Source organism: Diprion similis, chromosome 11 (assembly GCF_021155765.1).
Source record: "Diprion similis isolate iyDipSimi1 chromosome 11, iyDipSimi1.1, whole genome shotgun sequence".
NCBI lineage: Eukaryota > Metazoa > Arthropoda > Insecta > Hymenoptera > Diprionidae > Diprion > Diprion similis.
The window spans coordinates 6566099-6582340 of NC_060115.1; the positions used below are offsets into that span (position 1 = coordinate 6566099).

General features: G+C 35.8%; 1 protein-coding gene across 1 annotated transcript; it reads left to right on the plus strand.

Annotated features, from left to right (window-relative positions):
* Positions 1-9731: 9731 nt before the first annotated feature.
* Positions 9732-14996, plus strand: LOC124412086 (protein SPT2 homolog). The gene is made up of 7 exons (XM_046891693.1): positions 9732-9888; positions 10123-10269; positions 10619-10748; positions 12337-12494; positions 12599-13574; positions 13715-13927; positions 14224-14996. The coding sequence occupies exons 1-7, from the start codon at positions 9835-9837 to the stop codon at positions 14307-14309; spliced, it is 1764 nt and encodes a 587-aa protein (XP_046747649.1). The 5' UTR covers positions 9732-9834; the 3' UTR covers positions 14310-14996.
* The last annotated feature ends 1246 nt before the right edge of the window (positions 14997-16242 follow it).

A 16242-nucleotide genomic window follows, 5' to 3' on the forward strand; every position in this document is an offset into this window, starting at 1 on the left:
AGAGATAAAAATAATTACAAAACGAAGGTCAAATCGCCGGTTTGTATAATATCTACGGTGAGACGTCGCTGTGCGAATGAATAAATAGTTCGACGCTAGTTTGAAAAAATCGCGCTACGAACACAGCTGATAATTTATATCATCCAACTATATTACACGTATCACATGCATGCGTATTAAAGACGATATTTTCTCTCCCCGTAGGCATAAGCAGGTGGGGATTCCAAGGCGCCAAGATTTTCTAATAATATACAAATATCGTTGGTAGAAATTTGTATTTTCTTACACGCACGTGGGGTTTTTAACCTCCCCCCCCTCCGCCCCCCCACTCTAACTCCGGGATTAAAATAGAGACAATAACACGCATTTGCCGCGTGTGTCCAGTCTCGTATCAGCGCGTTGACTTCGCATTTTTTGTTGCCAAATATTTTCAAATTTTGACCCTTTTTTTATCTTGAAATTCTCACGTGTTATAAAATTGCATGCTCGATTCTGTTACATATTATATTCATTTCTTGTGAGCATAAAGTTTTTATGCGTATGAAAGTATATGTATATATATCACTAATACTCTCTCTGTGCTGTTTACGTTATACATATGCATTCAGAAGTCTTGTAGAATGTATGGAAATCGCGATTTCATTTGCAAATCGTTGCGTCGTTTGTTTGTCACGTTTATAATAATCGAATGCTAATTTTTATATCATATTTATGTAATCTTCGTGATATGTAATTACGATAACAGTTATACGCTTGCGATAACTAAGCGATTGGATTTACGGAACTGCCCGTGTGTATGAGGCACTCCAGACCAGACTGATTAGGGCTATTCGTTCTAAAATTGGGTTCTTGTGCTTTCTGTAGCAGTAAAGAATAAAAAAAAAATTTCAAACTCAATGAAAATTAACTTTTTTTATACACTCTATGCACCATACGTAAGAATAAATAAAATCGTTGGTCGGGTGGGGTGGAATGCCTCGTGTATACTTAATTGCCGAGAAGTTTATCTTAATTTTAGTTTCAGTTTTCTGTTTCAATTCAATTCGAAAGTAGGATAAGTAGGTATACGTATATGTAGAATTTGTCGCCGAGAGTAGACAAGGTGGGCGTCGTTAAGCGCCGACTTTAACGATCAGTGTTTAAGTATATGAAACATAAAATAGACGATTCGCACGGCGCCGGGCGAATAAACGGTGTAAAAAATAATGTACATTCAAAAATACAAAGGTCGTGTGCGTGGGAAAGATGTCGTCGCTTTCTCTAGTTTCAACGCGAACGTGCTTTACGTATAAATTTACCTGTGACACGAAATAAATTATACTTGTTTATTATGTTTACGTACAAATGACACAGCGTGTGTATGATTATATGCATATTTAAGTGTATCATATCGAACGAAAAAAAAAAAAAAAAAAATTCTATTTTAATCAGATATTACAGACGATATGAAAACACGTATCGCTGTGTATGGATAATCCATATTTTTACCGCCAAGAAAGTAAAAGTGAAAAAATACTATCCTCGACTGCACCCTCGAAGATCGATCAAACTTCCTGGCTACGCGATCGTTGCTGCCATGCACTTACCTATATAATTATGAATTTTCTCTTTTCTCGCAACGCGTTTAACACATATAATATAACTGTTTATCCAGTATATTGTATATATATATATATATACATATAGTTGAATTAAACACGGTAAGTGAAGACGACTGTATACACGTCTCTGCGACTTATCGGGATTGTAATTTCCTTCGTCCGACTTTCCGCAATTACTTTACTCACCCATTCATAACTGAAGTATTACTCTAGTCATGTTTGTAATAATATTCATTCGAAGAATTGCACCTCACGTGTTTCCGCTATTGTTTTTTTGACTAATAAATCATCACATGACGCGGTTGTGTTTTACTCCGTGTGGAGTTCAGTGCTCCGCGATTTCAGTGTGTGGGTGTGTGTGTGTTTTTTTTTCGCAAATTTTGCGTCTATTCTTACATGTTTCTTTTAAATTCATCTATTTCTTATCTCCACTGCACTTGGATGCAATTTATCTTTTTTACGCATAATGTGTGCAAATAATGAAAAATAACTAAGCTGAGCGAAAGTGATTGTTGTTGTACATACGTTTCTGTAATTAATTATGGGATTAGATTTTATATTACATACAAATATACCAACTCACCGCTGATTTATTCCACAATCAAATTAGGATCGTTATAATCATTCAGATTCTACTTTCAAAACTGTAATCGAATCATTCGATTAATTGTTTGAAAAATCATTCACTGTCGTTTGTCACTTCACTTTCACACTTATTTAATTTTCTCTTAAATTTTTTTAACGCTCGCGAAAAACTCACAAGATACTTAAGTCGCAACTTGATGTGAATCCCTTGTCTTCGGTATTGCTTCTGTTAAACTGTTGTAAACTTCTCATCGTTTAAACCTATATTACCTCGAACTCGCCTATCTTTCAAGTACTGCCCCTCTCCTATCTCCCTCCCCCTCTCATTGACCACCACATTTGTCTCAATCCGATAATTATTTTCTATGTATAAATAATATAACCCTTTTGTATATCAATTTCTGTTTTTTTTTTATTTTGTTTATTTAGAGAACTTTTCAACATATTTCTTTGCGGTTTTTTAATTATTATTGTCAGAAAGAAATTTATTGAAAAAAATCGTGAAAATTGAAGGAATAATTAATTTTCAAGAAGATTATCTCTCTACGTATACACATGTTTTAATGGCGGAAATGGCGGATGAAAATTTCAAATTCGATTTAATCCAGAGAAAAAATTCTGTCCTGAGATTTGTGGAGTCGCTGATTGGGAATCTGGAATCAAATTTTGAAAATTCAGTATAGCGAATCCGTTCAGCGACCTCGCAAACTTGCATAGTTTTTTTCACCGTATTCCATGGAGTTTGAAATTTTCGTCCACCATATTGGATTCATCATCTCGAATTTTTGATATCCGAATTCAGATTCGATAATCAGCGAATATGTTTCAAAGTACAAACAATCATGCGTTACACGTGGATATAATGTGTAACACGGATGACGCCGTGACGTAAATTAAAATCCTTGAATTGAAAATCGTCGTGTGAATGTTCATAGAATCATCGGGCGTGCGTCTGATGCATCGTCTCTTGCATATTATGTATCGCGTGCATTGTAAACGGGCATATTTGTGCGTCATGGACTGCAACGATGAACAGAAGGTCCGAAGTGCAATACTTAATGTACCCTTATATACCCTAAGAAAAGCTGTTTAATTTAGTCAATATTTATACACCTATCCAGACATAATGTAAATAACAAACACCCGCATTTGAAGAAGTATACAATTTAAGGTACGTCATTGGTAGACAAACAAGACGACAACCGTTATACCTATGACAGCTCGGTTCTATGCTTTCAGGACTGTGATGCAGGAATTAGCAGGCTGAATATCAAGTCCGCAGCCGAAGGATGTCTGATTTTCAAATTTCTGTAATATACAATAGTCGTGCAAGGACGCATCGTAATTGACTAAACATTGGCTGATAATCATCAATAAACTGATTGCAATTATTATTCAGCTTATGTTCTTATCTGAAGGTTATATTTTATTATATCGAATCTGATACAATCCGCTGTTCGATGATTATCGCGAAATTTTTATTTTTTTTTCCGATTTCACGGTCACGCCGGGGACAGTATTACAAACGTGGATAACTTTATCGTGATTTTAAAATTTTCATGGAAAATAGTTATGTAATAACTGTTATATCCTGCAACTCATATATTTACAGTATAGCAATATGTGGTTTAATAATTTCACCATCGTTACTGACTCAACCGCGTGTTTCTGTGTGTCTTTCCGTATGCATACCTATTCAAAGTTGAGTGTATAACACCGTATTCGTCCGAACAAAAGGACGGACGTGTTAACAAACCGAAAACCGTGTGTCTGATCGTTATACGAGTGCCATTGTAGAAACCGTCGTCACAATTGTGGTCTTATTTAATCGGGAATCAAAATCTACGATAGTTTATTTATTTATTTGTTTATTACATCCATACAACTACGTGTTCGATTGAAAAGCCTGTTTCTATATGTGATGTTGAAACGCTTGATTGCATCGCGTTGAACGCATCGAATTAAGTAAAATAACAAGCATTAGTACGTCGCGATTAATGCATTAATTATATTAGAACTCTGTAGTAGGCGAGAGGCTAACATCGTCATATATAATATAATTATAATTGTAAGAAGATGAATGACCGTTGACTTTCGTTGCGGTTGTTAAACTCGGTGGGATAACTCGCGGGTCAAAGGGTAACGCGGCATCGATCTGCATGGGTATACCTTTGAACTTGAAACGATATTTTCTACGCATTTATCTGACAATGAGCTCGTTATTCTCTTCGTCAATGACGAGAATGATTTTCACTGTCCAAATTCGCAGAGGTACACTAATAAATAACCCCGACGTCTAGGTCAGGTGGTCACAATAAAATTCTAACTGTTGCAAGCCGTGGACGAATTTCTCCGAAAACAACCCGGTCCCCACAGGTAGAAAATTTTCAATTTTCCTGTGAAATTGCACTTCTACGAAAAATTAACATAGGAATTTCCCTTTTAATAATGTTGAATGTGCGGCAAGTACCCGGATTTGTATACCATAATATTGCAGGGTATTATATTATACTTCTTTAATTTCTAGCCAGTATTTAATTGAAAAAAGCAGCATTCGTGGGAGGAATGTCGATTGTATGTTCGTTTAAAGTAAATTATGAATGAAAAAGATTAAAAAAAAAAAAAAAGAAAAAAAAGTTTTCACAGGCGTGATTGTTATATAGTTATAGGACATATAACTGGTTGCGAAATTTTCCACCCACAATATCTCGGGAATAGCTGCGTATCTGAGCTAAAGCCTTTACAGTTTACTTATTACTAGTTTCTGATACCACCCTACCAAGTTACATCGCAAAACCCGTGGGGCGTGTGCTGGAGTCTCCTCGTGAGGACGGTGTAAAAAATCGTTATATATAATGTGATTATAATTGTTGGTTTTGTTAAACTCGGTGCGATAATTCGCGGGTCAAAGGGTAACGCATCATCGATCTGCATGGGTACCTTTGAACTTGAAACGATATTTTATACGCATTTATCTGACAATGAGCTTGTTATTCTCTTCGTCAATGATATTAATGAGGATTCGTGCATGTCAGACACTTTATTATCAATTTAGAAATGAGGCTGAAATTAGTAACGCTGTTTTGTGTAACGATTAACTTTTCGGAAAATTGTTACTTCACAATTTCAGGAATTTCTGAAACGGAGTAAATCACAATAAGGCAAAATGTACGAATTCATATTTTGAAAACTCAACTGTATCAAAGTCACTGTAAAATTGGAACTAACTTCAGCATCATATTTTCAAAGCGTATGATAATATTAATACAAAATGCAATTGTCACCGTTGTAATCTGACTGTTATATTAATTCACTTTCAAAAATCGAGCAATAAATTAAATTGCAAGAAAACAAGTTGCACATCTTAAGAAAACCAAGCACCTGTGTGTCTAAGTCCCTGCACCTGGCAGAGTTCACGTTATGCTGTAAATAAATATTTCCAATCATTATGTAAATCATGTCGTAAAAAGATATATAATAATTCCAGACTCTGAGCTTATTGTTAGATATACACATGTGTATATATATATATATGTTTCACATCGTCGGCTGGGAGACAGAACATATTGTTTTCGCTTTTCCACGACGAAGTCAAAATAACACCTTCTTCCCAGCCGACGACACGAAGTATGTTGTTATTAGCAGAAGATCAAGGCCGTTGCAGTTCTCGGTGCAAATCGGTGTAATTATTATTTCAAAGTCGGGCTAATCTCTGATTACAGGTCATTACACTGCACTTTTCCACCGCGACAGATCATCTCTCTGCTGTAGTAAGGAGCTTGTTGAATTAGCACAAGCCAAGCTGCAGAACATTGTGTCGACAAATTGACGCGACGTTTTATAATTCGCGATTACGGATCGTATGTAATGCAACTCTGTCTGTATTCATTGCGTCTCTTTGTATGATCCACGAACTTGTACGCTTGTACGTGCAGTAAATACAACGTATATAGCTCTAATTGTCCCGGTGTTGGTTGCGAATATCCGGGCTTAAATCATCAAATGGATTTAGATTGCCACTTATGGGACTTGATTGCGTAGTGTGGAGGCTTGGTAGAGTTGTGCAGATCGACTGTTAAAATCGTTTAGAAAATCGCTACCTGAGAGGCTAATGCCAGTTTCTCGTCATCCTTGTTATTATTACTCGTGACAACGAAAAGAAACTGCGCAGCTTTTGGAGCGAAATGTATTTTAGCTACACTTAATTCCAGTTAAACATCTATGCGACGAGTGAACGTTTTCTAATGACGATGTTGAAGTTAGTAACGTTATCGTAACGAAAGATTGGGGAGAAAAATTTACTCTTTTCCATTTTTATAATGACCGAAGGAACTATGATTTCGAAATATGAGTGTCTCTAGTTTTATTATGCGGTTTACTAAATTTTAGATAATTCTAAAGTCGCGAATTAATGCTTTATTCGTCTAACACGAATCGTTCCAATAAAATCTCGATATTTCGCGTTCATAATTACACGATCGTACAAAGCAAGCATCGTTTCAACGGAAGATTGATACTTATTCGTTTGAAGGCTGATTTGCGAATGAACTATCGTTTTCATGCAGTATTTCATTGAGTCGAAAATCGTAATATTGACAATCTTTGATACAATTAGACAATCATAGAAATTAATCGGTTCAATTATCAATCAACGATTCCGTTCTATTGTATGCATGGGCGTAATAGCTCTCCGCAATGGTAATAATGTTTCCGGTAAAGTGATATAGATCGAAAGTCACAGAACTACCTTTATATCCACCTTCTGAGCTGGGTGTTAAAGTACGTCTCGAGTTACTTCGCTTCTATGGGATGTCCTCAACGCAACGTGATGCAGCTTCGCGACTCTTGATAGGAACTTACAAGTTCCTGCACTGGTACTCGGTCCGATTGAAACGGTCGCGAGGAGAAAAAAAGCGGTCGTCACTATTCTAGTTATCTCGTTTATCAACGGTATCTCAATGATTATGGTATAGGTACCGGTATCTCGTGTTTCTTCATGTTTTTACCCTCATTGTTCAGGGCAGATTCTTATCTACATTTTTATTGTGAATTTATTCTTATATACAATACGAAAATGGGTTGAGGTTTCGCGCTTCTTTTCAACATATTATTATTCTTAATATTTTGTTGAATCGGCACTGATGCTGCTGCTGCTGCTGCTACTGCAGCAGCGTGACATGTGCCTGCGTAGATTAGAAAAACAAATTTCACCGTGTAACTGTAAATCGTGTGGTGGAACTGCTTGGAATAACAGGTAGTGAATAATCGTCATTCGCGTTGCGTGCGATGATGAGAATTCAAATTCTTATTCCAGTTTTTATATAGTTTAACTTTCGTACAGCCAACGATTATTTTGTATAATTTGTACCGTGTAGACTCGAATCATGCGGATGGATTTTTACGCATGATCGACGACACTTTCCGTGATCAAAGACGCACGTATTTATGCAATAGCTGCTTTCGTTTTATACTAAAGTTTAAGCAATTATTCACCGCGGGACGAATCGACACAAAGAAATTATTTCAGAGATATTCAAACTATCCTCACTCTCGCACTTTTCAAACTGACATTGCTGTTTCACGTTTTTTTCTTTATATTCTATAGATTGCACATTTTTTGGACTTTCTCTGTAGACTTGAATGAAAATAGATGGCGGAAAGAAACGTTTGAGCAAGAATTTGCATTAAATCAAGATCTGGGTTTGTATCGTCGTTTGCTTTCCAATGCTTTGCATTGATATGTTTATTACATGTATGTTTGCAAACCTCGTGCTCACAAGCGTGGAAGCACGGATCTGCGGATCTATTTTACGCTAGCGGTGCTCACGGTAGACTGAAGAATGATTCAACGTGACAACCTCCTCTTACTTCGCTGATAGATACATGCGGCTTATCCTCGCGTATCATCCTATGATGTAGTATGTACGAACCACTGTGCATAGTAGGCGATAAGCTAGATAATAATTCGAGCTGTTATATTTCATCAGCAGACAACGGCGAGACCCCCTTTGCACAGTCATTTTCTCAATGGGTCCTCAGCGGAAGAGATTTATACGTATAGAGGAAGAAAATAAAAGAAATAAGCGAGCTAATTGAGATGCCGGCATTAAAGTAAGCCGCAATTATTGAGGAATCGTGCGTCGAACGGCCTGAGACAGAAAAAACATATTTCATGAATTTTCATGAATTACATTCATTTTATTATCTATTATTTAAGTATTATATGTATACCTAAATAAAGTTCAGTTTTAAGACTATAATTTTTATTACATTGCTTCAGAGATTTTGCGCTGTATTCCATTATAACCATTTTTTTTATTTCAATAATTTTCAACGACATTATGCATAATTATATTTTTTTTTTTCTCAAATCGAATTCTCATCAGAGTTTACACAGATCCCTGCCTCAGTGACGTTTTACGAAGAGAGTATTATACTCTTATTTTCCGATCTTACGTATACACATATTTTCGAACGATCAAGTCAATTGGTATAACGCCTGCAATCCTTTTACCGGCGTGTAAGTTCGGTTGTTCAACCTTCAGGCGTACTGTCTCTATCGCTTAAAATGCGGTTGAAAACGTAAGTGCTTATTCCCCCCAAGGATTATTGTCATTAATGTGTAAATGCTCTTTCACTGCCCAAATTCGCAGAGGTACACTAACAAAGGACCCCGCCGACTAGGACAGGTGGTCACAATAAAATTCTAACGGTCGCAGGCCGCGGACGAATTTCCCCGAAAACAACCCGAACCCCACAGGTAGAAAATTTTCAATTTTCCTGTGAAATTGCACTTCTACGAAAAATCAACATAGAAATTTCCCTTTTAATAATGTTGAATGTGTAGCAAGTACCCGGATTTGTGTACAATATTGCAAGGTATTATATTATACTTTTATAATTTCTAGCGAGTATTTAATTGAAAAAAGCAGCATTCGTGGGAGAAATGTCAATTGTATTTTCGTTTAAAGTAAATTGCTAATAAAAAAGAATAAAAAAACAAAAAAAAACATTTTTTACAGGCGTGACTGTGCACGGGATGCACGGATGGCATGCCAGGTTGCGCGTCGCAAGGCTACGCGCTTCGATTTTTCATGGCTGAACTTTAGGACGTATAACCGGTTGCGAAATTTTCCACCCACAATATCACATGTATTCAGATCAGTACACAGTCTGAACGGAACAAATTACAAACAATCTTGGCTTCTGTGATGCTAAATGGGGCAGAGTATTAGTCGGTTACCGACATTCGCTTACCGATCGAGTAGCCTGAAAATTAGTTCCGAAAACCTATTCGGCGTCGGAGGGCGTTACTGAACCAGAACAGTCTAGACATTTCTTAGTCTATGGCTTAATCACTCCTACTTTGCAGTGTTTCCGCATTCGCTTTTGGCATTAGTTTGCTTTGCACCCGTATGGAAGACGGCTGAAGTGTGATAAGTGAAGAGAAGAGAAAGAATCTGAGAAAACATAAAATAAATAAACTGTTCGTCGTGAGCAGCGAGTGACGACGGTAATAATAAACGCAAGCGGACTTTAGCTGACCGCAAGATCGTCGTTCGGTGGTTTCAGAGAATGTTCGAATCAAGCGATCTCTGTTGTGAAATATAGTCTGCGGGTGTTTTTCCACGTATTAACTGAAAGGAAAATGGATTTCGGTACATTGTTGAATGTAGCGCAAAAGAATGGAGGTGGAAAACAGGTATCTCTTTCATGTACATATTTAATTCGGAATTATATCGTCCACTGTCGGTGGTTAGAATCTGAAATATCCACGCAATCCTCCCTCCCACCTTCTTTCCCTTCCCCTCGTCAATCTAGATGCCCCGATTAATCATTAATCATTGCTTAACTTCATTTACGATTTCTTTTCCTTACCCTTCTCAAACCAATTAATGCTACCAATTGGCTAATTATCAATATGCTACATTTACAGCCAGTCGCCTGTTATCAGACAAAGTTCACGCCACCCAAAAAACAGTCAAAGTCGTCGAGCAATTTATCGACTAATATTAAAAAGTTTCTCGCCAAGAAAGAGGAGGAGGAACGACAGAAGGTTCTGGATGCCAAAAAAAGAAAAGAGGTATATCGATATCATTTTCTGTAATATTTTTCACAAAGAGTTTTATTGTTGCCTTATTTGCCGTTCCTTATACCAACGGTTGTCTTGAATTATACTGTTCATTCGTTGAGTTAAGGAAGGAAATATATATTTGTTTTCTTACGTCGTTTTGATAATATTACCACAGCTATGATTATTAAAAAAAAGTGAATGTCGAAAAATATATTCATATTTCTTACACTTGTCATGTTTTTTACTTTTTTTCCACTTTTCATTGTCAATAATTGAAATATGTGGCAGCGTGTCTTATAATCTGTAATTTTGAAATTTTTCCAATCCTCTACGTTTTAATCCTTTTGACTTATTTCAGAATCTGTTAGCGTTACGAGATCACAAGGCTCAGAGTAGGATCAATAAGCATTTAAAAGTCTGTAAGGCTGCTAATAAATCTGTACTCGCGGACGCCATTGATAATGATAATACGGCTGTTACTATGGCAGGTATGATATAACGCTATTATGTTACCTTGTATTGTGATGTAGTAATTGATAGTCTTATCGATGGGGAAATCTAAAGAAAAACGTTCACATAAAAACGTATTAAAATGAGATAATGTGTAATAGCACACATTTTCTGTCATTATTTTGGGCAGTGCTTATTACTCAAATTATAAATTTGACGTGATTCGTAGCCGATAATTAATTTTACAGCTCGTTGCTATAGTTGACTTGTAATGTATACAAGGCTAACATTTTTCGTAGATTCAAAATTTTTGCCTAGCAGCGTTACGTAGTTTAAAAATTTTATTCATTAATATCAGCTTAAATCATGTGTAAAAGCACAATAGTTATTAAATTTTACTGATTATAAGATTGAAGAATGAATTTTCTCTGTATTGAGGTAATTTCAATCTTAAGAGCTGTATGTATTGCGAAATGAGTTTCCAAGAGGTATGTTCCTAACATCTAGTTAGTGCAAAGAAAGAGAGAAAAAAAAGAAACAGGAAATAGGAATCGAAACAACAAGAAATTACAAGCTTGGAAATAATTGTAGCGAAGACTTGTTATTATTGTTTCGTAAATTATTTACCCGTAACGGGCAACGTTTTTGCCCACAGGTAATAAACGAATTGTAGTGCAAGCGATACCAATGAATATACCCACCACCCATAATTGCGTCAACCAGAAAGAAATGATTTGCTGGATTTTACACAGCGGAGAGAGGATTCTGAGGGATATATTAAGGTCAGATAACTAATTTTAGAGTAGTGTAGAGGGTTTGAAGTATCGATTTTCTTCCATCATCCCATTTTTATAATTCCTGAGAACAGAAACTCAATACAACTAATTGCTTACTATTAACAGTCGTCCATTCTTTCGTTCCTCGTGAATTTCATTTTCTCGAGTTACCAACAATTTCTTATCGCACGAAAACAAACAATCGATTTATAGCATTGGTCTCTGGTGTTTTTTACATCGTATAAAATCAATACGATTCGAATTCAATTTCCTTTTTATCATCCGTACTTGCTCCGTAACATACATAGAGCTTCAACTAGTAACTTTTGCCTTTTGCTTTTCCTTTCAAAACATTTGAATTGCATCAACGTTTGGTGTTTAGTGTATTGGGCATACATATGACTATTTGCAGCTTTACGTTCACCAGTGTTGAAATTTCATGCAATTTGCGATAAAAATTTATCTTCCCATATTGTGCAAATATTCCAAAATTGATTGGTTTTGCACGTTCTCTTTACGAATTTTTCAAAGCTCGTTTGCCGATACTTTGAGCAACTTGAGCCAAATAGCAATAGAAAATATTGAAGTAATTTTGACAGAATGTCACAACGTGTTCATAATAACCGGTTGTGTAACAATGTGATTAGAAGCACTACCTCTTGGAACCTTATGGATTGGCGGGCAAATATTTGTGCTGAAGAATGACAGTCTTAAGGTGATTGTAGATTCTTGAAGTTTAAATTTTTCGCAATAAACTTCTAACAGCTGTTATCGTAGTACCAAGTTCGATATAGTACGATGCGTTTTAGAAGAAACTGCTGAACTTGAAACTATATTTAATTAATTATAGGCCCTTCCCAGCCAGATGAGGATGATTATGGTTACGTATCTCAGGAGGCTTCAGCTTTTTACAATCAGCTAATGAACAAGTATAAAAATCTGCCACAAGAAAAACCATTGTTTTCCGAAAGTGGAAAGAAAACTGTTAAGGATATCGCATCTACCAAGGTAAATAATACACAAAGTTTAAAACTTCGTTGTTTTTGTTCTCTTCATTTCTGCTCCCATTTCGCGATTTGTATTTGGTCTAATTTGGTCAATCGGTTTGACAGGACAGAGTAAGACAAGCGTTGAAACAACAAGAAATAGAGGATTCTTCAGGTCACAGACGAAAACGAAAATCTCAAGGTACGAGTGGTGAGAAAGAGTCATTGAGTCCTGAACTCGAGTCTAAACAGGAAAAAGAAAGAACAACAGTGCCTGAAAAAGAAAGAGAAGAGAAACCGAAGCCTAAGAAAAGGCCGCTTCCTCCCCCGATGGATTTTATGCAACTCCTACAGATAGCTGAAAAAAAACAGCATGAGCCCATTGTGTTGGAGACGAAGCCAAAACTGCCAAAAATCGAAGAACCCGAAAGATTAATGACTAAAAAACAGATGAGAGAACATCTCAAGGAAAAGGAATGGCGCGAGCGGAAAGAGCAGCGAGATCGTATGAATGAAAATCCGAAAAATTCTCACTCTCCAGTAAATTCTGGCAAGACTGCCAAGCCTGTGGTTAATAGAATTCCTAAATTAAACGGTGCAAAAAGTGTACCGAGTTCTAGCGTTGTGGATAAAAATAGCTTGACGCATAAACCACCCTTAACTACTATTCCCAAGAAACCGTCTGCAGTCAATGATAGAGTCGGTAATCATAGCAGTAGTAATAAGCCTTCAGAGAGAGAAAGTAAGCCTTCAGAAAAAGACAAGCTGATTGAAGAACGCAAGAAAATTGAAGCTGAAAAGAAAATGCTTGAAGAAATGCGGCGCAGTATAGAAGAAGAGAAGAAAAAACTGGCACTTAGTAAAGTTAAAAGAGTGGAGGAGAAATCTGTAAATGGATCGTCGAGTAAATCGAAAGTTCCTGAACAAAAGTTATCTGGAAAAGATTCTAAACTCAGACAGGCTCTGAAACCCGATGCAAAACCACGACAATTCCCTCCTGCTGATATCAAGCCTAGACAGTTTCCACCACCTGATGTCAGACCTGCGAGGCCCAAGCAATTTCCTCCGAAGGATGTGAAACGGAAACCCATGATCAAGAAACGTGAGATAGTCTTTTTTATAGTTCTTTTATCGTTTTAGTTGGCCTTTTGGTTTTATTTTATCTCGATCTAACCACTATCTTCAAAGATTGTAATTTAAACGCTCATATCATACCTCTTTGCATTCCTTGTCCCACTGCAGGTCGCATTTACGATGACGATTCTGAGCACGATTCAGAGTTGGACGATTTTATTGACGATGGACCAGAGAATGGGGCGGAAGATTACAGTAAATATATCAGTGAGATATTTGGATATGACAAAAGTAAATACAGGGACTTGGACGAAGACGATGCTGGCATGGAAAGTAATTTTGCTCAGCAACTGAAGGAAGAATATGTTTCTACGAAAATTGGTAATAACCCTAAACCTGTGAAATATTCCGTTCCTCGAGTAGATTTGCTTATGGCTTGTAGTTGTAGCTGCTCTTAATATATCGAGTCTGGCTGACGATTCTCCATACAAATCTGAACTGCCTATTAGGAGTTTTTAATTATTTCGTTTCATTGTTAATTCTCTAAACTTTAATAGATGTAGATTTTTTTGTGTGCAAACAGGTAAATGTTGGATAGTTTCAGGAATTTTTATCGTTTCTTCAGCTTTTCATCTGACCACCTTTGCTCATGTTAGATATTGTGTGAAATTTTTCAGGCATTATGGAAGACTTGGAAGATATACGAATGGAGGCGCTTGAGAAGAAAAAGAAGGCATTAGTTAAAAATAAAAAACCAAAATAATGGAAATGAAGGAGCTGCGTTCACGATCGTTGATATTTATTGATATGTATGATGAAATATTTTCGTAATAGTAAATTATTCCATTATTTTATGATTCGGAAGTGTGAGGATGTGGAGGTTTGAAAGCAGTCAAAAAACCTTTATATACATATTATAATATAATTGATAGTATGTAGCAGATATATATATATATATTTATGAACATCCAGAATGTGGATTGATTTGCGTGTGTTGTATATAAAAGAAACGTTGATGAATGTGAAATTTATACGTTATGTATTACATCACAGTTATACTGTATAAACGAGACGATAGTATTCAATGATCCACTAAATCGATTCTCACGCGGACAAGATTTTCTCTTTGCATTCCTCACAGCCAACGAAAAAAGTTTAAATTTGAAAAAATTAAACAAACTAATGATAAAAACAAAATTCATCCAGCTGCAAGACAATAATGATAAAAATACTAATGAGACTTGCTTACACGATTGTTGCAAAGTCGAGAAATTGGAAAAACTGAATCAACAAGACATTAGGTATAACAAATAATTATTGTGCTAAAATGAAATCAATCAAATACTTTAAACAAAAATCGTCAGAGTGCCAAGACTCACATACTAAATAAGGGATTTAATCGATTTTGTACAAGCTTGTTAGTCGAAGAAATAATCTGTTACTTGAATAATAGTTCTTTTTTTGTATTCTCTTTTCTCTTCACTAACTTATGCTCGGTTTTTCAACGTTAAGCGCCGTTGTTGATTGTTATTTTTTTCCTTTTACCTTAAATATATCATTTTGTTTTCGGTATAGTCAAATTTTAATTGCGTTCCCAGTTTTTTTACTTGTAAAACTGACTAATTCATTGTTGGCTGTAATAAAATTTCTGAGTCAGATAACTAGTGCAAAAGACATATTTATAATTAACAGAACGCGTTAATATCATACGATGTATTTAAATCGGCAAATTTGTATCAAGAGACTCGTTTAAGTTTCGCGAAAAACACGTTAAAAATTTTTATCCGAGGGTTAGGCTCTACTATTTGTTGCTATCGGTATGTGGTTGGAACGATGGTTGATCTGAATTTATTATTATATTCTGTCATTATTAATTGGTCAAACCGCTGCTTTTTTTTTAACACCGGCGAGGAATCTGAGTTACCATTGGTAGAGGATAAATGTAAAGGAGAATTCTTATTTCGTTTACCGACTACAAATATAAGAAATAAAATTTTAATAAAATGAAATAATTTGATCTGATATTTTTGTTATTTACAATGTTGACAACGAGTCAGCTTCACGAATGATGCCTACAAGTATAATTAAACATAACACGCGCTGTGATAACCCCGAACTTCTGAAATCAAAAAGTCCAGATTTTATTTTCAAGTTCGATACGAAAATATCATTCTGGTTTTTTCGGCAATAAATTAACACTGCTTTATTTTCTAGAAACTTTAACCGTAATACGAGGCGAAAGATATTTCTATCTGACAAAGTTCAAATGAGCGCGGGCTTTCAATTAATTGCATAACAATTCTCATAATTTTTATACATACAGATAATAATACGACTGACATGATTTACGACGGCGTTTATTAATTGGTTGTTATTGTTTTGCTTCAGAATTAAGTCTTCCGAGTAAAACGCAAATCATTTACCTCATTTTGGTTATTTTTATATTCCCCATTGAGTCACAGATATCGTGTAATGTATTCCAGCTCTACTCAACTATTAATTGCCCTTCTTTCACCGCAATGAATTCGAATTGTCGTTTTAAAATTTCTGCGGATGTCGGTTTACCGCAGGACAAATCTCAAGTAAAATTTAAATTTATACAATTTGTTCCGCAAGTTGCATTCAATGTGTTATTTCATAAATCTTGATTTCATTGGACTTTGTTTAACAGTAATAAGATATTCAACGTTCATATC